The 22,916-nt window shown below is 44.9% G+C and overlaps 1 protein-coding gene across 1 annotated transcript in view; it reads left to right on the top strand.

Moving 5' to 3' along the window:
• pard3ba (par-3 family cell polarity regulator beta a) overlaps positions 1–22,916 on the top strand; it is a 143,040-nt gene that overhangs the window by 45,119 nt on the left and 75,005 nt on the right. Inside the window, 6 exon segments of the mRNA XM_032506458.1 lie at positions 75–547; positions 2,550–2,689; positions 4,099–4,227; positions 13,826–14,011; positions 16,846–16,998; positions 18,389–18,475. Coding sequence (XP_032362349.1) covers positions 75–547; positions 2,550–2,689; positions 4,099–4,227; positions 13,826–14,011; positions 16,846–16,998; positions 18,389–18,475 — 1,168 coding nt within the window.

Here is a 22,916-nt window from a genome sequence, read left to right as displayed (position 1 = left end):
TCATTTGAGATTTCACTATGACATAAAATAACAAAAATGTCAGTATTGCTCAGATTTCCAGTTTTTTTTCCTAGGTCACAGGAAGTGTTCCGCCAGGCCATGAACACATCGTCGGTGCGTCTAGAGGTCCTTCCCCAGGCCAACAAGCCGCGCTACGAGAAGAGCCTGATAGGTCATCTTTTCACTGACGACAGCAAAGACTCTTCTGCAAAAGCAAAGAGTCCGATGGTGGCCCGCGCTAAAATCAACTCCCAACCAGAACCCCCAAAAGATACCAAGCTGAACACCAAACTAGAAGTAAGGCCACCAGACACGCGGGCCAAGACCCCAGAGCCAGCTGCGGTAAACCCATCACCAGCAGAGCTTCAGCCTGGGCACGGCTCCCTGGAGAGAGTCTCTCCCACACCTCCAGCCAGGGCGGCGAGCTCCTCCCCAACACCCAGGCCCCGAAGCCAGAGCCCCCTGGCCAGTAAAAGCCCTGCTCCTGGCATGGCCAGCCTTTCCAGCAAAAAGGGCGGCAAGAAGATCAAAATTGACCTGAAGAAAGGTAAATGTGCTGTCGGGTACCATTTCATTTTCTATCATGCTCACCATGACGACTACTTAACAGGACGACTGCATTGCAAACTGTTTTAATTTGATTATCCAGTCCCTGGTTAGTCCCCCTAAATGTGTGAACATGCACTATGAAATTCATTGTGATTGAGAATGAATACTTTACATGTTACATTTTGTAACATATTGTAATTTTTTTTACGATGTCTTTTAATTGGTTTTCTGTCACCGGTAAATGATCGTTTGGGCTGAACGTTGCAGAATTTGCCTTTTTTCTAAGTTTCTAAGTAACAACACAACAATAATCTTTGTGTAAGAGAAGCTTTCTTTCTCTTCTCCTTTGTTGTTCTGCACTCCGTCGCTAAAGAACTGTAAAGAAGACAACGCAGGACCTTCATGCTTTTTTATAGTTCCTGGTGTGTTTTTCTGATGTCATTCAAAGCTGATTTGGAAGTCCTGGATGTTAATGTTCATTCAGATAAAGAAATAGGGCCACATAAAACTCTGGACCACTGAAATCAGTTTAGTCTGTAACTTTAATTTTTTATCTTGCATACATGTTGTTTAGTTGTTTTGCTTTTAGATTTTAAGCCAGACTGAACCAGTCTGTCTTCGCAGCTGCCTTATCTTTTATCCCTCTAAAACACATCAGTGTGTTGATAGCACTGGAAGAGGTTTGTACGACTGTGAATAGGCTCTGTTCTTGCAACCTGCAGTGTTACGGGGCATTGAAAGGATATCTGTAATTGGGCTGCATGCACACACTTGCTTCAGGTACCCAGAGAAAGGCAAGAAGATATCCAGATGAAAGGATAAAAGAAATTGGGCTCCACACTCTCCAGCTCCAGCTCAAAGCCTTATACAGCCGTGAGGCTGTTTTATTGTTGGTTTCTTTCTTTTCCCAGCACCTTTTTTTATCCTTCCCTATTTCTTCTCCTTTTCCATCCAAGCCTGTCCCCCCCCCACCCCCTCCTGTCTCGTTCTATCCCTTTCACCTGATGCAAGATCAGAGCAGGACATATTATGGGGTTTCTAACACCCTCTCCCTAGGCAACAGGCTCTTTCTCTCCGTGATTGACAGGCGGTGAGGTTTAGGTGCGCTAATGTAGGGCAGGCAGAGGCTTAGCTTGGAGACCAGATAGCATCGCTCACCGCCTTTAGTATGCCACGCCGGCTTTGCTCTCCCTGCACACACACATACAAACCCACCCACCCACATACACACACACCCACACACACAGAGCGTGGCACATTTCACTCATGGCTTGGGGCTTGCGAGGCCGTGAAAAAGGGAGAGTTGGAGGCTCTCGGGATTGATGGCTTGTGTGTGTGTGTGTGTTGTGTGTGTGTGTGTGTGTGTGTGTGTGTGTGTGTGTGTGTGTGTGTGTGTGTGTGTGTGTGTGTGTGTGTGTGTGTGGTCTTAGATATACACACACACACACACACACACACAGACGCACACAAATGTATACACACAGATAAACATGGGCTCACACCCACAAGGAAAATCTTTGTGGAAATCACGTTGCATCCTCAGGGAGAGAAGCTAGAGAAGGGAATAATATCTCTCAGGTTCTTCTCTCTCTCTCTTTCTCTCTCTCTCTCTCTCTCTTCACGTCGCCCCAACCTTCCTTCCATCTTCTCCCTCTACCTCCCTTCATCAGCCACCGTTCAGCCTGCTCACACGTGAAATTAAAGGCAGAGTCTCTCTAATCCGGCTAGGAGAGAAGCCTTCTCCTGGCGGCTCAGAGGCTGAGCCAGGCAACAAACCCCCAGAGGAAAACAGGCACTTAAACAGTTGTCAATGGTGGTGGAAGATGCTTAAACCGCAATCTGGGTTCAGCAAGACAGACTAGGAAGAGAGAGGAAAAACTCTGGCGAGTGGAGAAGTAGAAAAGTGAGAGGGATGATTAAAGTCATATGTCATCATTTGAAGTCTTGCCTGATTGATGTCTTTAATGCACAACGTGACGCAGGCTGCTTTGTTCCTGCAGGCCCGGAGGGTCTGGGCTTCACCGTGGTAACCCGGGACTCCTCGGTGCACGGGCCAGGGCCAATCCTGGTGAAGAACATCCTGCAACGCGGAGCAGCCATCAAAGATGGCCGCCTGCAGCCTGGAGACCGCGTCCTGGAGGTGAGACAAACCTCAGGCTGTTGCAGAAAAGCAGCAGTCGCAGCGGTAGCGTCTGATCGCAGTAACTGCAACGTCATCATTAGTGGCATCAGACTGAGCTTGGTGGCGCCCCTGCTGGTCAAATGGAGTATTTGCAATTTCCTGACAGTGGATAATAGGCCTGCACAATATTGGGGAAAAAACTGACATTGCAATATTTTTTTCCCCTATATATTGCAATATGAAAAAGTAATTTTTAAAAGATGACATAAATACCTCTATTTGGAAATAATAAATCATCTCGACTACTGCGGTGATTTTGTAGGGGAGTGCATCTACACAGAAGAAAAAAATGAAAAAGGAGCTTTTCTAATGTGAACCATTCTTTGTTCAACTTTAATGCTTTACAAACACCAAAGCAAGTAAGCTAAGCACTGTGACTACTCTTCTGGAGTGGTTCTGGAGAGGGACATTAGGTAGAAATATGCTGGTTGATTAGCATGACACCATTGTATTAATATAATACTATCAATTCAGACTGAAGTGTATGACAATGACTGCATGTTGCTTCATCTAAATGTCAGTTTGTGGTCGACTAGCGGGGCCTGGTCATTATTTTGATAAATTGATCATACCTGCATGTCACGCGCACTCGCAACAAACTGTGTATCCTAGAACAATTAAATAAGTGGAAATGACGTTCGATCAGACACAAGCTTCTGTAGTAGATTCTTGTTACGTTTCCAGCGTTGCGGCTCCGAACCGAAACGTTAGTTCGGACGGACGGACCCCTTGTTTTTTTAGGCTAACTATATTAGCTTTAGCCTGGCTGGTAGCAGCTTTCTGCTTTGTTCTTTAGGCTAACTATATTAGCTTTAGCCTGGCTGGTAGCAGCTTTCTGCTTGGTTCTTTTGGCTAACTATATTAGCTTTAGCCTTGCTGGTAGCAGCTTCCTGCGGGGGGAAATGGCCGGGAGACGTTGTGATGATTTTGCATTAATCAGCTGATTTAGTTTGTATTTGCTGCGAACATAAAACACTGACTGCTGTAGCTTCACTGACTACCCATCAAAACTATGCACATCACTGTGTCAGCGGCAGCTGAGGCCTACGGTACTTTTCTACACACGGAGAGCCTCACTTCCCATAACAGTAACCCTCGTCGGACTAACGTCACATACACACTTCGGCCACATTGCTACCTGTCTTAAAGGGGAAAGGTTGGATGGTAATAATCATGTAAAAGGAAAACGGTGAAAGTTACATTTTCTATCAAACAGCAAAAAAGTTGTAGTGTCAACATCACAACGTCCTGCGATTTGATTATCACGCATCCACACATCACAATATCACTCAGCCCTAGTTGATAATGTACTTTGCTTAATATACTGTGTACTTTTCTCTTTTTTGTGTGTGTGTGTGTGTGTGTAGGTTAACGGAGTAGATATGACAGGCCGTAGCCAGGAGGAACTCGTTGCCATGCTGCGCAGCACCAGGCAGGGAGAGAGTGTGTGTGTGGTCGTGGCACGGCAGGAGGACATCTTCCTGCCTCGGGAACTGGTAAGTGTGAACGCACAAAAACCCAGCATCCATGTCCTCGCTGACCCGTCACACTGTGTGTCGTCCTCCCCCCCCCCCCCCCCCCCCCCCCCCCTTCTTCGTTGGTCCGGCAGTCATTTCTGCTGATCGGTCGTCTTTCCTGGTGCCCTTCGCTCTTTTCCTTGACATTGTGTCATTTGTTTTCCTTTTTCTCTCTCAAGGGAGCTAACCTCTTTTATGTTGATGCCCCTTTGCCTATAAGCACCACACATGGACACACACAAACACACCCAGAGCACACTCCGGCCTTCCTGTCCCACTGTGGTTTGTTGACACAGCGATGCCAGAGGAAGTCACACACACAAGCCACAGCCGCCCTCGCAGGAAACGGACGATATCGTCACGACGCAAGTGTTAAGTGACCGTTTACCTGCGGCGGCTGGCGGAGGTCAGAGGTCAGCCTCAGGGCTGAGTTTGACTGTCACTGGGGACATGGTATCAATAAACACACACTTTCAAACAAATATACACACAGACAGGTGGGCCGCTTGAAACTCAGCCGTTCTTTGCAAATGATGTTTTCGCCCGTGCACTTCTATTCTCTCCCCTCTGTCCTCGGTGGTTATTCTGATTATTCCCGTTCCGTTACTTCAAAGAGCTCTAAAAAAGACGCGCAGGGCTTTGTAGTGACTGATGCATATTCACACCTAGAGGGGCTGCAACACCTAGTCCTTGATAAAAACTTGAACACAAGTGCTCTCTCTCACACACACCACACACCACACACACACACACACACACACACACACACACACACACACACACACACACACACACACACACACACACACACACGCTCAGACAAACACATCATACAATCTTTAAACAGCCAAGTTACTGCTTCCGAAAATAGTTTGCCCTCATTAATGGCCCAGCAGTCTTGGCATAACAAGTGCACTTTGAAGAGCCTCTACAGTCTTCATCTAGCACTTGCTTGTATTTGGGCATTAGAGACTTTAAGAGGCGGGGTGTGAGGGGATGGTGGTGGTGGTGGTGGGTGGGGGGGTAGAATGAGAGAGAGCCTTCACTCCTGTCTCTGTCGAGGCTGTTGAAGCTGAGGGTGCCCCGTGAGATCTGGCCCTTATCTCCAGCACAGTCCTCCACCTCAAAGCCGGTTTGATGTCCCCTAAGCACACACACACACACACACACACACACACACACACACACACACACACACACACACACACACACACACACACACATATATTTACAGACGCACAACACCACACACAGGCACTCTAGAGGTTCTGTGTCATTGAGTTTAGATGTGCAAAACCTCAAAAAGCAAAGGATTGCATAAATGCACAGATGCAGAAACGACCACAGAGAAACAGTTTGTCATTAAAAGTAGCCAAAGAGCGCGTGCAAACACAAGCACATAGAGTACTTGACAAGAAGCAAACCCGACAAAGGAAAAAGGCAGCTTTTCTACTGAAAAAACAAACAAATCCCCACCTTTCCCAAAATACCTTTTGCAGTAGGGTGTAAAGAATTCCTTCCTTCCTCTTTCTCCTCCCCTGCAGGTTTTAATTGCTTGACTCTTCATCTCTAACATGACAAGTAGTGCTAACAAGCAGTAAATAAAAGTAGTGCATATTTACGTGGAGCGCCTCGCAACAGTTTGGTCGCACAAAAGATGCAACGATGACATATGAAGTTGGCCATCTGCTTCTGTAGGACACTCATGCGTAGGTGTCTGTCTGCGTGTCTGGCTAACCCCCAGTTTCCACCGGATGCGTAACGGCTGCGGATCGGCTCCGCTGCTGGACGGCTCCGTGCCCCGCCGCCCCCCACCTGGTTGCGAATAGGCTGCGGCCGTGACTGACAGCTGAAGTCTCAAGGACTCACAAGATCTCGGGAATTCATGTAGAATAGAACCACAAAAACCACAACAGCTTGTTTCCATCCAGAGGAGTAGAGGGGAAACAACTCTGTGCTGTGTCTTAAAGGTGTAGTGCAGGGAAACATGATCCACCATGAGCATGCTCTATTTTATTTTGAAAATTAACCGGATGTTTAATCTTTAATGGAAACCAAATTACTCCGACGCCGTCCCGGAGCGGATCCGCTGGTAAGTGTGGGTGCTCATGAATATCTATCATTGTTTTAGGGGCTGTGATATCTTGCAGAGAGGGTTCCTTTGAGCATCCACATTACTACGACCACATTCGTTAAAAAAAACAAGATCCAATACAAATCAGCAGTTCATTATAGCAATTTCACATTCATTAGCTGCTGAGATGAATCGGCTAAATTGCAATAAAAAGTTTTCTTTGACTAACCTCGCTGTCGCTGCTACAGATGATTCTCCAATATCAACTTATTGCATATATCACGGCTTAATTTGGTCTTTGAAAGGAACATGTTTTCCAATGGAAGGCATTCACATGATCATATATGTTTGCTTTTTTTTTCATTTTTAAAAGTATGAGATTAGATATCTTGGAGCAGTTATTACACATTGTTTTGATATGATCAGGGATTTAGATTTGGAATTCACTTAATTCTTAATTCAGATCTTGTGTTTCTGTGATCTTGTGTATCTGTGGTTACTTGGTTACCCCAGCTCTATATCAACTGGATATATACATGTGGGACCTTCTTCCACCGCGACGCTGTGGAGGAGGGTCTGTTTAGTCCAAACAGCATTCCGGGATGGGAGAAAAACGTGCTCTGTTTTTTTGGCATTTCTTTAAACCAAACACAATCATCTTGGGTTGTTTTAAGCCTCGGGAAAAGCTGCGCTGCCGCTGCAAATTACCCTCGGGAAGGATCTTTTTTCAATGGAACATGTGTACAGAAAACTCCGAGTGGACAGATAGTCTAGCTAGCTGTCTGGATTTACCCTGCAGAGATCTAAGGAACAGTTAACTTTAGTCCTTAGAAATCCACCGGAGTTTAAAATGCCAACACAAAGGAAGCCCAAAGTAACGGATATCCGGCCTAAATAAGTGCAATCCGGCTGAATTTCCATTGGCAACGGAGCAATCCCGGAAGTGGAAATTTGAGGATGTACACTACCGTGGACATGACAAAATGTTCAGGGAAAGTGTCAGTCACAACAGTACAGAGCAGTATCTAAATGAATAAATCTGGCATCTGACCAAAACCTGACCCAAATAAATACGTCCAAGGAAGTCAGCTTTCACAGCTGAGCAGTAGCCTATTTGGAAAACGCAAACGCATTTGCACTGTAAAGAAATTGCTTGTGATCCCGCTACTGAGCCTGCTCTCTCTCAGTGCAGTTACCTCTGCCAGCTACAGCGTCTTATATCTTTATTCCCTAACAATTATGCCAGTCTTGCCTCTAATCATGGCAGTTTGTAGGGGAGACGTGTCATTATTTACCAGTTGCGTGCTAACAGGACTTTAACAGAGACCCACTATTAAACTGGTCACGGCCTGTTGACCATTGACACACAACTGTGTACAATCCACGTGTTAGTTTTTCTTCATTAGTTTTTAATTGAAGGAAGCAGAACAGCTCCATATGTTATTATAAGATCTCTCACTTAAAGGTCTGAAAGAAAAACCAAACCAACAAGTGAGTCTGCGCTGCCGAGGCATACTGTAGCAGTGCACGGCGATATGCTGACTATTACAATGTACAAATAAAATGCCCATGTTTGGCAGGTATCATGTTTACCATGGTTACCGTTTAGTGTGTCAGCCTGCTGGCATTTGCTGATTAGCACTAAACTAATACTACTTTACTTTATTGTCACATACCTGTAGTAAAATTCATTCTCTGCATTTAACCCCTCCCTCAAGGGAGCAGTGGGCAGCTATTTACAGCGCCCCAATCTCCAGATCTGAGCCAGTGCCTTGATCAAGGGCACTGACTGGAGAACCTAGTACATGTTTTTTGATGGAGGCGGGGAAACTGGAGCAAACATGGAGAGAACATACACACTCTACACAGAAAGGCTCGTAACGACCTGGATTGGACCTGTGAGGCCACAGTGCTAACCATTGGGCCACCATGGTCCCGACAGCTGGGGCTGATGGGAATGTCGTTACTTTTGTAGGTATTGGGTCATATAAAAAGAATTGGAATTGGAATTTTGACCTGAAAACAAAACTTATATCCTAATTCGTCACATACTCACAGTACAATGCAGTGAAATTCAATTAGTGCATTTACCCCATCTTAAGTATGATGAGCAGGGACACTTTGACATGTGGCGTAAAAAGAGAATGGGATCGACCCGTCCGAATTTGTCATTGAGGGGCGACCACTCAATGAGTGAACAATGTGTGAGCAAAAATTTGGCAATGCATCCATAGTTGGTCTGCATATTTCAGTCGGGACCAAAGTAGTGTAGCAATCAGCCAGCCGACATTGCCAGAAATACACTCAATAATGCTAATACTCGTCTGTGGGATGCAGGGAGATTAGAGGTCAGCTCGGCTAAACAGCTGCAACCCTGGAGCTCTTCGGGGGTCAGTGTTTTGCCGAACGACTCTTCAGCAGGACAGACACTTGCTGACACAGCATTTTGAACCGGGGTCATCTGCTTAAAAGGCTGATTTTTGTCCCCACTGCACCATCCTGCTGCCAAAAACACAAGATTTATATTCTCCACTCCAGCATGCATACAGTCGTTTTCATCTGCCTTGTACAAGCAAAGTAGAACTCTTAAAGGAAGTCGGGAAACTGCTGATTGATTAGTTTCAATAGAAAGGGTATTGATGCGTGGGGCTCTGTGAAAACTCTCGGCAGAGCTGGAAAGAACGCTGGCCTCTTTCAGTCAAAAGAATAAAAGTAAAGCTGTGCGAATTAGCCTCTTCATTACGATACAAAAGGACAGCGGTTTCCTACCCCGTCTCCTCTACTCTCACGCACCCGCCGAGTAATTAAAAAGTGATAACGTCTAATCACAGTTTTGTTCCTGTCAGCATTTCTGTGTCTCTGACGCTCGGCACTCTCATTATATCACAGGGCCTCGTTTGGTTTCAGCGCCGAGATTAGAGAGAGTTTCTAGTGGGTATTGGCGGGAGCGCGGTACAGTATGGGTGCGTTTTGTGCAAGTGAAAGTGTGTATGTAGCAGAATTGTGAGTTTGCCAAGGACAGGATGGAGGGTTCACTCTGCACATGGGTGACCCTCAGTCGCCGGCAAGCCTAGGCCAGTTCACACGAAGGGTGGGTCGTCGGGCAGCTTGTCCTCCCGGTCCTATCCCTCTCTACCTTTTTTTTTTTTTTTTTTCCTCTTTCTGTCTTAGAGCTGAAGCTCTTCTTTTACTCTTTTCATTATCCCCCCCCACCCCCCCGACGCACCAGAATTATCCCTCAATCAGTCATTTTACTTTCTCTTTGTTGTGAGCTAAAGGTGTAAAGCGAAGAAGAGGCAGACATTAAGGCGATTAATTGGCAGCTCCGTCGAGCGCGGCGAGATCTCATCTTAATTGAATGTCGCTCTCACCGCTAATCCCACCGCTTTGAAACCCCCCATTTAGGAATCCTAAGCGACAAAAGGATCTGTGTGTAATCGCTGTGTATCCCCCCCCCCCCCGGCCTCCCACCCGGGGGTAAGAAAAAAGCTCCCTTTTGTCTTCAAAATTTGGGTGCTGAAGAGGGTGGTCTCTCTCCTGGCTAAAAGCTTGTTAAAGAGCCATTGCTCAGGGCTAACAGTGGAGGGAGGGGGGGGCGCTGAGCGGAGCCAAGGGGTCTCAGCCACCCTGGGGAGGCAATGTGCCCCCAAGGAAAGAGCATTAGAGGGGAAATTGGAGTGTGTGTGTGTGCATTTGGACCACCACTGAGATCCACTTGGTAGTTTAAATAGATATAAGTGGGCTACAATAAATAAACATGTTTTAGTTTATGTGACTTTCAGATTTTCATAACTTTTTCAATATCTTGGTTTCTTGCAGAGCCTGCTGTGCTCTGACCTGGCCACCTTCACCCTGTGTGTTCTGGCAGCTAGATCACAGAGGTATTTAAAACCTCCCAGGTTGCCTTCTGAGTCTTCTCAAGTGTCTCTCCCGCAGGAAGTAGCGGCTCGTCTGTCTAGTTCTAATTTCGAGTAGCGGCCCCCTGAAACGCCTTGTTGATAAAAATAAGCCCTGACTGAAAGTCTTGTATCGTGCTGAAATAGAAAATAGATTGCACGACTTTTGACAGACTCGTTTTTCTTGCTTTTAACTTGTTATCGTGGTATCAAGGAACTGAATACAATGATTATCAGCCGAGCCAAAGTTCTTCTATAAAACTTGCACGAGTGTGATGTGGAAACGTGAAACCTGCCGTGCGCATACAGTACACAGAGAATGGACATTTCAGTGAAGTTGGAGACGTCTTGTGTCTGAAAGTATTTGCATATTCAGAGATTCTGGATTTTTAAATGAGGGTGAGCACATACAGTATAATTTTAGGAATTTGTACCCAGTTAATTGAACTTGTGGGAAAACCCATATCAGGCACACATTATTATTCAATTAGTATTCTGGAGGGGATCTTTTGATTTTTTTCTGAATTCAAATTTAATATGTGTTTTGGGGAAAGTGTGACAGTAGATGGATGGATGACAGGAGCTAAGGAGAGAGAGAGAGACATACACTAAGGATATTAGGGCCCCCCTATATGTATTTTATAAGTTTATGATTGTATAGTAGTAGTAGTTTATATACAGAATTATTTAAAATTCATTAATGTACACTGTTAAAACACGTTAGGTTGATGGAAGTGTCATCAGTGGAGACTATCCTCAGGTTGTTCATTGAAACCTAAAACTATTTTACCTGACAAGCGCCCTCTAGCGGCCCGGTGAATAACGACTTCTGCGTCCTTTCTTTAAGCTTGATAATGACAAATAGCCTGGATGTCAGTCAAACTTAGCCCCGCCCACAACATTTGCGGTCGGGAAATTTGGTCTGGACTTGATCCGTTGTGGAGCAACTATGCTCAAACCAGAGCTGTTCGGACCAATCAAATTGTCAGGGCGGGCTTTATACGATGATGGACAGATCAGCGGTAACGTAATCAGCCACGTCACCAGAGCGGTTGCATTGAATTCGTTTATAACAAAAGTGGCTGCCGCTGGAGAATTGAGATGTGTAGATTCGGCCATCGCGTGCGTCTGATATCGACCGTATATTCAAGTTCAAGTTCAAAATTTATTGTCATATGCACTTTAGTACAAGTACCACAGCAATGAAATACAGTATGCCCTATTGCACTCTCTCAGCACCAGTCAACAGTAACAATCAATAACAATAATATAGTTTAAAAACATAAAACCATTTAACCACCAAAATAAACAGTGGCTAAGTAACTAAATACAGACCCCAGCCCTCCTTCCTGCTGCGCTATCATTCAACAACCTGATTACCTGAGGATAAAAACTATCCCTAAAACGTGATGTGCGCGTTGGGATACTCTGCAACCGTCTCCCTGATGGAAGGTGGGAGAAGAGGTTGTGTGCAGGATGATTAGAATCCTGCATAATACTACGTGCCTTCTTAGTACTACGTTTCCAGTAAATATGTTGCAATGGTTCAAGTGGAACGCCGATGATTTTAGACGCAGTTTTGACCACCTTTGTCAGAAGATTACGATCATGTGAAGTAGTCCTACCAAACCACACTACAATGTTACCTGTCAATATACTCTCAATTGTACAACGGTAGAATTCCTTTAGAATATTAAGAGACATACCATATTTCTTAAGACACCTCAAAAAATATAGCCTCTGATGTGCCTCCTAATGGCACATCTGATATGAAACAACCATAAATATTCATTTTAAAAGAGGAACAGGGAACCACGATCAGGCATGTGTCAATCTGAAAGACTTTTTAGCCATACTTCCTACGGGATTTTGGCAAAAGTTCAACATACATTACATACTCCGTTGCTCTGATTGGTTGTAGGTCTATCCAGTTGAGTGCAGAGATACTGACAAATGATGTATGTAGTATCTGTCGGGCTCTAATGAAATGGCACTGAGCTGTCCAAAGTGAGAGCGGGGACTTGGATCAGTGTGTTACTGTACAGTAGCGTTCTTTACCCTGACACAGACGCCCATCCAGGTTCAGATCCTCTACCTTTGCTGGCTTTTGAGCTCCGACCCACACTTTGGAACTAAAGGCTTTCACAGGCTGTTGTTTTAATTAGGCACATGGACGTAGCAGCACAGAGTAGTGCTGACAGAAGGGTGACTGCATTTGATGCCTGGAGGATAACAGCGAGGATGAGAACGAGCTCCTAAAGTCATGAATTTCACAAAATGATACTGGGGCACATATTTGACGCCCACATCCTTGAACATTGTGCCGGGATGACGTGAACATGGATTTCTGATTGAGGAGCAGGCGAGTCTGATGTAAGGCTCCCGCAATCCCCACGTGGGTAGTCAGATCTTTAAAGCTGTGACAGCTGGTGTGTATGGATGGTGTAATGTATGCATATTCCTACAAGATTCCCTTTTTTTCATTTTCTTACTTTCTAGTTTTTTCTAGTGAGTGTCTGTTGCCTTTATTTTAGTGGACTGACTGAATCTCACAGTCACAACCAGAGTAAGAAGAGCAGGACAAAAAATATGTGTGATCACATGCACACACACCCATCTCTTAACCTTCCATCCACTTGGGAGTAAAGTGGTGCTAAGGCCCTCCTTTCCCCGGGTGGCTGAACCTGCCATTTCTTTCCCGCTCTCCTTTCTCCTAATGACAGACATTTCCCTTTTTCCTCTTTGTTGCCTTTTGTCTCTCTCCCCCATCTTGCCTTCTGTTGCCACCGCCACAGGCACTTTCTTACCATTAAACAGCAGTGGGTGAGTGGGGCGGGTGGGTGAAAGATGTAGAGGGAGACCTGTAGAAAGGAGAGATGGAACAAACTAGGGAGGGGAAAGAGGAATGAAGAGGAGAGACGCAGAGGGGAGAGATGTACAGTAAGATTGAGAGATTAGGATGAAATGTAAAGAGTGAGGAGGGGGAGTGTGAATGAGAGAAGCGGGTATACCTCAGGGAAGGGTTATTACTTTTAAATGCTCCTCTGCGCTTCCATCCTCGTCCCTCCGCTCCTTTCCTCCCCCTTCCTCCCCCACAGCGCTCGAGGAGGAGGTATGAAAAGGTTATTATGTTTCCTTTAGAAATCGCTCGCTCTCCGTCTGCGCCTTTCATCTCCAAATGGAATAACCTCTCTACAGTAGCTTTCTTCTTATTCTCACTACCACCTTCATCTCTCTTACCAGAACACAACACCTGCTCCTTCGCCCTCTTTTCCTTTCTTTTACTTCTCTTTTTTTCCCCTCTCCCCACAGCCCTCATCTGACTCTTTAATCCATTTCTCTTCTCTTTTCACTCCGTTTTCTGTCTGCTTTTTGGTGTCGAGTATAATCAGCTTGGCGTAGGAGCGTGCATTATCAGCCTGTGCATTAGATATGGTGCTCCTACCTCAATCGTGACTGATCATACAAAGCACTCAATATGTAAAGTCGGTATTAGGTGTATGAACAGGCTCTTGCCTGTCTAGAACGGCAGGTTTTTACATGGCATTTCAAGGAAAATCTGAACTTGGGTAAAAGTCTTAATGTTTTCTTGTTTTCCGTCTTTCAGAAAGGTGAAGAGGTCGGCAGTCTGGTGTTGGAGGACGGCAGGGAGCAGCTGATGTACGAGATCCCCCTCAATGAATCGGGTTCGGCCGGCCTGGGAGTCAGCCTGAAGGGCAACAAGTCCAGAGAGACCGGAGAGGACCTGGGCATCTTCATCAAGTCCATCATCCACGGAGGGGCAGCTCACAAGGTAGAGAGGATCCTCATATGGTGGCTGCGCCCGGTGCCACAGGGCCTTTAGCAGCCGGCTTTCGAGGCCTTTTGCATCCCTCTGAGTGAAAAACAACAAAGAAAAGCAAAACGTGTCCCAAACCCAACCTGTTTAAAACAGTCCTACAGCTGATCTAAAGGAGGACTCCTGTTTATTATAACATTGGACTTATTTTTGTACTTTTGTCCATCCTTCCTTTTAGCAATGGCAAACATACATCCCCAAATAAAACAGAAAAAACCTAAAGTATACACAGTATGGTATTTAAAAAAATAATATACTACAGCAGTGATCTTTTTACACATAGATGGATACAAAATAAAATATGATCTAAAACTTGCAGATATATGTTTGAAAATGTGTGAAACGTCTCCTTCCTTGAGTTTTATAAAGGTTTCTGTATAGAGCCAAAATTCCTCATTAAGTTTTTACCATCACTGAGCCAGTTTAATGCCTTTAAAGAGCTCCTTAAAAATACATCAAACGTGAGAAATGAGAAGTATTTCAGTAACATTTTAAGTGCCACACTGCTTTCTGTATTCGGAATACATTATCTATTCAGGAGTTCTTTCGAGTTTTTTCCCCCCACCTTGCGGTATTTGTCCACACTGTTTCCCCTTCTTTATAATGTCCTCCTCTGTTGTTTTCTCTCATCTCATCTTACTTTGCACTTCTCGCTTCGTCCTCTCATTTCCTGTCTTTCTCCGGGGCCCGCCGTCCCTGGACCTTTGACTCCCATTGACCCCAAGTCGCGGCCTCCTAACACCAGCGCTGCGGGGCGTCTTATCTTTAACACTCAGTCGGCACTTTAAGTTGCGAGTGTATTGGGGGGGGGGGAAACATCAGTTTCAGCACTTTGGAGATTCCTCCTCTTGGCTTCAATATCTGGCCCCCCCCTCACATGTCACAACTCCTCGTGCCCCTCGTTGCTGCTGCCAGATCTGCGCTGCACGTCGAGGAGCACAGACACGAGTGTGGCGTTGTAGATAAACGGCTGGTCTGGGATCAGGGCTGCTAGACAGCGGCTCCCCGAAGTGCCTTCAGAAGTAGTTTTCCGACAGCTGCCGATGCGGATAGCGCCACGACAGAACGGCCTAGTAAGATCTCGGGCTGGCTGCGAAGCAGGTTTCTGGGACAAGATACCACATAAGAGGAAGACAGACAGACAGGAAGAGAGACGGCCAGTAGCGAGGGAGGGAGGAAACCCATTGAAAGAAGACACAGCGGGTGTATGAGTGAGCGAAGGGAGGGAATGTAAGAGGGAAGAAATGAGCGGTATCAAACAATAGAGAGATGGAAAGAGGCGGAATAAGAAGAGAAAGAGAAAATTGAAAAGTGGAGACACTCAGCAGGAACACAACACGTGTGTGTGTGTGTGTGTGTGTGTGTGTGTGTGTGTGTGTGTGTGTGTGTGTGTGTGTGTGTGTGTGTGTCCTCCTCGATGTTGATGCATGCTAATGAAAAGCAGCTAAGGGGTCTGATGAGGCTTTGCCGTGCCGGGCCGGTACAGAGGAGGGAACCCGGGTGTCCCCTGAGTCACACACCAACACACACAGACACAATCACACAGCAGGCAAGAAAGGGAGGAGACGAGGAAGAGTCATGGAGAGATCTAACCTATTTCCATTAAAGAGTTTTGGCTGCTGTCGCGGCCCGGGGCCTCAATTATATCAGAAAAATGTTCTTTGACTTTACTCCTGATCCTGTCATGCGATCGTATCAAAGAGTGTGCTAAAGAAAACAAATTAAAATTACATGCAGCGTGCTGCCGCTGCTTACTTGGAGTGTAGAGATATTAATAGGGAATATCACAGCCACCACCAACATACATTTTTGATGACATTCTTGGATTTGTGTGTGTGTGTGTGTGTGTGTGTGTCTGTCTGTGTGTGTGTGTGTGTGTGTGTGTGTGTCTGTCTCTGTGTGTGTGTGTGTGTGTGTGTGTGTGTGTGTGTGTGTGTGTGTGTGTGTGTATATTTGAGGTCTGTCCCGATGCCGTGTTAATGAGATGGGGTCAAAGGTCAGTGCTGACCATAATGGACCAATCATCACTCCACACACTCAAACTCACACACTCAAATAATTGTCAATGTTCTCATCTTTATTCATCTTCCTTTTTTTTTTCTTTTAAATGTAGCCTTCTGCATTACTTTTCACATTTGATCCCCCCCCCTCTCTTTCTCTCTCTCGCCCTCACTTGCCCACTCTTCCACTCTCTCTCTCCCTCCCTCTCCCTCTCCCTCCAGGGCACTATTCCGTGTTGCCTCTCTATGAGAGGCTGCTATTTAAAACACTTAGAAGTGATTTAGTGCCCACAGAGGCTATTCCATTAGCTGCTCTATGTATTTATCATGGCGCTCCCGCTCTCAGTAGATTGCTAACTCTACAATTTTCTTGCCTTCCCCCTATCTTCCATTTTCTACTCCACTTTTTCTCTCTTTCTCTCTCTTTCTCGCTCTCACACACACACATACATTTCACACCTCTCCCACTTTCTCTTCTCACTTAGAACTTTATTGGGGACCAGTCCTGTGTGTCTTACTTTATGCAAGATTTGTGCTCTGTAGTTTTTTCTCATTTTCCCACCCTAGCCTTTTAATATAATTTGTTTATTATAAAACATTAGCATTAGTGACTCGAGCAAATAAGACGTTCTTCAAAATGCCTCCATTAGATAAAATGAAATCGGAGAAAATCTCCATCCGTTTAATACTTCTCCCGTTACCATCACCTGTGTGTTCTGCTGCTAATTCACTTCATGCTAATGAGGTTAGCTGCATTGTAATGCTGATAACTTCACTGTCTCCCAACAGGACGGCCGCCTGAGCGTAAATGACCAGATGATAGCGGTGAACGGCGAGTCGCTGCTCGGTCGCTCCAACCACGCTGCCATGGAGACGCTGAGACGCTCCATGTCGTACGAGGGGAACGCCAGGGGCACCATCCAGCTCGTTGTGCTCCGACAGGTACAGCGTTATCCCACTTGGAACATTTCTGGAGTATCATGGGATTTTTGAGAGGTGTATTCCACGCAGGCAACATTTTCTGAATGTAAAATGAGTGTGTTTTACATGTTTCACATGTTGTTAGATGTCAACCTAGAGACTCTTCATGTTCAGAAAAACAACATTGACAGCAGATACTGACATTTTGAGGTCATTAAAAGTGCTCAAGCTTGATTTTGGAAAGGCAGATTTCTCACAGCTCTGCAGAAATCACTTAAGAGGGGAAAAAGTATATCTATCATGATAATACGTAATATACGTAATATTTAAAGTGTACTTGTGTGATGTTTTCTCGTCCTTCCTTTTGAAATTTTGGTGGATGTGGGGCAACGCGTTAGAAGTTTCAGTTTGGTTGGCTAGATTTGGTGAAACATGAAACATTTAGGGATGCTTATGCATTATGAAATCCTCTGCTCAGCCTGACACGTTCAAAGACTATTCAGACAGTAAGTAGCTGCCAGAGTTTTGACAGCAGAATCAATGACACAAATCAGCCACATTAGGATTATTCTCTGCCCTGTTATGATCATTGAGGCCCACTGTAAACATGCTCTACTGTACATACTGGAAGCAGCTGGCCGACATGCGTGTCAGCAAGAGACATCAGAGACATCAGCCCAGTTATTGCAGTCAGGATTAGATATTCTGTGTCTGTTTCTCAGTGTAAACAGCGAGAAATGATACATGAGACGACCTCCTGCCGCCCGGTAGAGTGTGACTACATGTAGGCTGAGTCCTTGGCAGCGGCCCGGATTTGAATCCGACCCTCTCTCTCCCTCCTTTCCTGTCTATCTGCAGCATCTAATAAAAATACGACATAATACAATAATGAAAACATCAAAATATAGACTGTGTTTTGTGAAAAGTCTTTCAGGTGGACCACACAACGATTTATTTCGGCGCCCATGTTATCCAATCCGTCCGGCCACACCAGGCGCGTAGTAACTAAAACAGAAAATTATAAAATGTGAAAATAAATAAGCCAGGTTTATGGTGATTTTGGCTGTTTTGACGTCTCAGAGTGAGACAGGCGATCAGGCACACGGAGAGAGCCACACACACATCTAGGCTACAATTACCACAGTTTTCCCCACTCATCCTGTCTCTTTCGAGAGAGACAGACAGAGAGAGAGAGACAGAGAGAGAGATAGAGAGAGAGATAGAGAGAGAGACGGACAAGACTGGCGTGTAGAAATACAAGTCCGGTATGAATGGCCACGCGCACAATTAGGCTGCGCAACACTATTACGTGTGATGTGTTCCAGCTGTTAGTCACTGTCCACACTAGCTCTACCAGTTATATCTAACTTTTCTTTTTTCTCCCAATTGTTTTATTTCTTATTTTCTACAGATGGGCAGTGCCAGCCCTGCACCAAGCCCAGCTACAAATGGGTCCTCCACCCGTCAACTGAACCACAATAAGGGCTCCAGCAATCAGGTACGAGTGAGTGACGCCTGCCACCAGCAGCAGCCTCCTCCGCCTCACCGCTCCTCCTCCCTCCTCCCCACCCTGAGGAGGCGGGCGTCGGAGCCGCTGCCTCGCGACCACAGGCAGCGTTACACACAGAGGCCGGGGGAGGCGCACACCAGATACACCGGAGGTCACAATCAGAGGGAGAGGCGTAGTGGTTACACATTTGGCCTCACACAGCGAGATATTGAGCACAGTGATGATGAAGGGGGGTACGCGCGAAAAGAGGTGCACAGACCAGCTGCGAGGTACGAGTTTGGGTTCGTCTCTCACAGCCAGACACTGAGCAGCTTCAACAGGCCCACGGAGGGAAACTTAAACGGGGAACGGCACGATTATGGATACAAACATGGACACGCGCGTAGCCGAACGCTTGCAGACGTGCAGGGCCACACCATGCACGATAACACGCGCGTTCACACGTTCGTTGACGCTCAGGGCAACACACACGTCCGCCGTTCCAGGCACACACGCAGCCGCACCCTGGACGCCGTCCACGCCTCTCAGAGTAACAGTTACACGGAGAACATCAGGGCGATGGCAGGGCAGATGTACGGTGACCCACCCACACACAGCAGGATACACACCCGCAGTCCCAACAGAAACACACACACATCTGCAGACAGATACCTAAACGCACACACGCATAACTACGCACACAACCGGGCTCTCACCAGACACCAACACCTCCAGCTCTCTGGAGGACTCTGACACACTATGTGTGTGTGTGCGTGTGTGTATATATGCAGGCTACTTTGCCAAATTTGCAATTATAATCATGATCTGAATTAAAATTTGTGAAAAAACATTGCACTTAATAGCTTAAAAATCGCTGCAAAATAATGAATAGTTCCTATGAGGTTATATTTTCAAGGATATGAAGAAAGGAAATGCTCCAGTGTCCTCTTTTGCACCAAATTTGTGATGTGTAAATACAGTGCTTTTTTTAGTGGTCGATGGTGTGGAAGCTCATTAATCTGGCTGAAAGCTTCTCACTTCTCGCCAACACCACTAACTGTCACAGCATTAACTTTTACCTCTCTTTTTAAAATATCACCCATAAACTCAATGCACTACTAAATTCTTCGCTGTGCACAACCTCCTTTCTGTCACGTCAGTCTTAACTCACTTAAATAAGATGTTATTTTTTCACATTTTCTCTTCAGTCCACTGGGTTAACTACAGACTGTTGATCTGCTCTTTCCTGTTTTGTCTATTTGCTTACAGCGTTATGTTAACTTGTTCTTTTTTAATTTTTATACTTTTTTAAAGAGGATGTACTCCCGCTTTTCTGTCTCACCCGCCTGTTTCTCCTCTGTTAAATAAAGCTAATCTGAATCCTGCTGCATGCCTGTTTGTTTCTCTGTTGGGTTTTCACTGGCTGCTTTCTCCTTTGCACCGCTCCCTCTTTATTAAATTACATTTGGGTCCCTGTTCTCTCTGTTTTGGCTCTCTTTTTTTTTTTTCTTTTCTTTTTGCCTTCTCTTTATCCTTTGTTACTCACTCTACGCAGAAACCAGCACACGTTTCCATAAAAGTTGAACGGAAAATTCCCCACATTCATTTTTTTGAACCCACCACAAACACACCAAAAGTGTATATAATAACAGCAAGAATCGCAGCCGTAGAGTATATGGAACATATTTCAGGAATACCTAATGAAGAGTGACATAAGCATAGACTCAGTACTCATGCATGCTCCATGTAACTGTGAACACACTGCCTTTTCAGATGTGTTGAAAATCCAACTGCATGGAATGTGTTCACCTTTGCTTATTTTTACCTCCATCTCTATTGTGTGCTGTTGCAAAACTAACAAAAAAAAATGGCCTCACTTTGGCAGTTTCCTTATTCCCGATGGGAAACGTGAGCAACATTAGATCACAATCACGTCACACAAGAAGTTGTGTTCAAGTAGTGCTTAAAACGCAGCGCAAATGGACATACTGATGAAAACATCAAGCATGACAGACGGTGAAAAATAGCTGTTTCTTAGTTAAGTCTGTCTATTCAGCTCCACGTTGAACCATGACTGATTATTTCAGACGCTTATAAAGATGTTTCACAGCCGTTAAAGCAGATGCTTAGCGATAATAGTGTGCAAGAGAGGGAGTAATAACGAGAGGGTTAGTGGGTGGACTGACATTGACCCGCCCATTGTGGCGTTTTCCTTCTCATGAAAATGTGTGCGTGCGTGTGTGTCAGTTATCCAGGCCTGCAGATAAATGCTATCAAACCCAGTGCAAAGTTCAGTATATATCTGCATAGTCTCATCCCGAATCAGCCAGTCTGGTGGCAGCGTGATAAAACAAACGCTCCTTAAAGCAACGCTCCCAGAGCCCCTAAGCTCTCACCATCTCTGTCTAGATCTTGCTTTCCATTCATGGTCTCTGTGATATGACTTTAAATCAGAATCACAATTTATTTACCTTTTTTATAAAAAAAAAATATATATATATATTTATATGTATTTTTATGCTGGATTCTGACTGTATTGACATTGGAGTTATGAGTACATCCAGGTCAGTAAGAGATCCAGTTAGCATGCTGATGTTAGCCTTGAGTTCAAAGTAGTTAGGTTAGAAAAGTGTAATGATATTAGCATAATTGCTGCTCCCATGCATCTTCTGCTATATGATTAGCAGTTGGCGCATTTGAATATTGCTTGGTATATGAGCTCAACATCTGGCCACCATTAGCTCACACTAAAGACTATCTATCAATCAATCAATCAGTCAAAATGTATTCATATAGCTCTTTACAGCAACCAGCAGGTAGCCAAAGTGCTTAACATTAGAAACCAAGAGTAAAAACACATATCATACAATAGAAAGAATGAACATTAAAACAGTCAAATCAGAAAAGGATACAAAGAATGAGCTTTGCTGTATACCATCCAATTCTTGAAGGAATAGCTCCTATCTTCTGATAGATTGGATTTCCTTTTTTGCAGGTAAGAAGCCTTTTTATTTGCTGCCACACATGTTTGAAAGTCAGATTATTTTTTATTTTTTATTTTTTGGGCCAAAACATTTTCATAGACTTCTTTGGAAAAATTGATGATAACAGCTTGCCCCTTTTTGTCTTTTGCACTGATAGTCATACTGGAAGATTTCCGAAACAGAATAAGAACGCTAAACCGAAACTATCACTCTATCAGTGTCACTTATTTATTTTCACAGCACCTTTCATTCAGGTGAGTGCAGTTCAACGTACCTAAAAGGTAACAGACCAACTAAAATAGGACAAATATTAGAAATAGATATTAAAATCAAAGAGAAAAACCAACACCATTTCCTGTGTTTGATACCCTTTCTGTTTCCGTTTTGCTCTCCATCCCCTGTGGAGTGATATGTGGGTGGGGTGGGTGACACAGTAGGATGAGGCAAAGCTAAGCCTCTCAGAAACCTATTGTATGCGGCTGTAGGGATCCCCCCCATTTACTTATTGTTGTGGGATTAAAGTATCTGACAGCCTGTCTGCCAGGCGGCTTCAAAAGCCTCAGGCGAATCATCAGTTTGTGGAGACAAATGGATGGATGGATGGATGGATGGATGGATGGATGGATGGATATGGGGCAATGATGTGCTTTAAGTGTCACTGGCACATGCAAAAGAGCTGTCAGAACTTTGTGTGCAAATGCATAGGACACGCACATAAATGTGCAAAAATTGATTGACAGCTATAATGTAGCGACATATTAACATGCATGGTAGATACTAATGATACCCCAGGGACTCCACGACACTGTGCACACACCCCACCCAATGCTTTGATATGATGAAGATATCGGAACACCTTTCATTATTCCTAGGATTATATTAACGTCACGCTTAAATAAGTGTGTGTGTGTGTGTGTGTGTGTGTGTGTGTGTGTGTGTGTGTGTGTGTGTGTGTGTGTGTGTGTGTGTGTGGTGTGTGTGTGTGTGTGTGTGTGTGTGTGTGTGTGTGTGTGTGTGTGTGTTGTGTGTCAGTCAGCGACAGCAGTAACCTCCATCTCTTTGACCAGAATCCTTCACCAGCACCGATTCCCACCAGTACTTCAAGTCCCTATCTCCATCAGTAGGGTGGGGGGTCCTTTGTAGTGCTGGGCTGTTCGATAACGTGCCTGTTACTGCTCTCAGGATGGTCACAATTACTGTGTTTCCAATTGTGCGCATAAAGAGAGTCGCCATTTATTTTGCAATAACACTGCATTGAAGCCAGTTTTCAAAAGGACTGTCAAAGGCGATCAATATATATACATATACCTGTATATACAGGTATATATATTGTATGATTTTTTTATTCTTCTAAGCACAGTCCACAGTCAACTGCCTCTATGTCGAATAGGAAAAGTTAAATAAAAGACTTGGCTGCCAAATGAGTGATGTGTTGACATGCTCACGTTCCTACATTATTCTCAGAC

Source organism: Etheostoma spectabile, chromosome 24, assembly GCF_008692095.1.
Source record: "Etheostoma spectabile isolate EspeVRDwgs_2016 chromosome 24, UIUC_Espe_1.0, whole genome shotgun sequence".
Lineage (NCBI taxonomy): Eukaryota > Metazoa > Chordata > Actinopteri > Perciformes > Percidae > Etheostoma > Etheostoma spectabile.
Note: the sequence above shows the minus strand (reverse complement) of the source record. Positions and strands in the feature narration are given on the sequence as shown.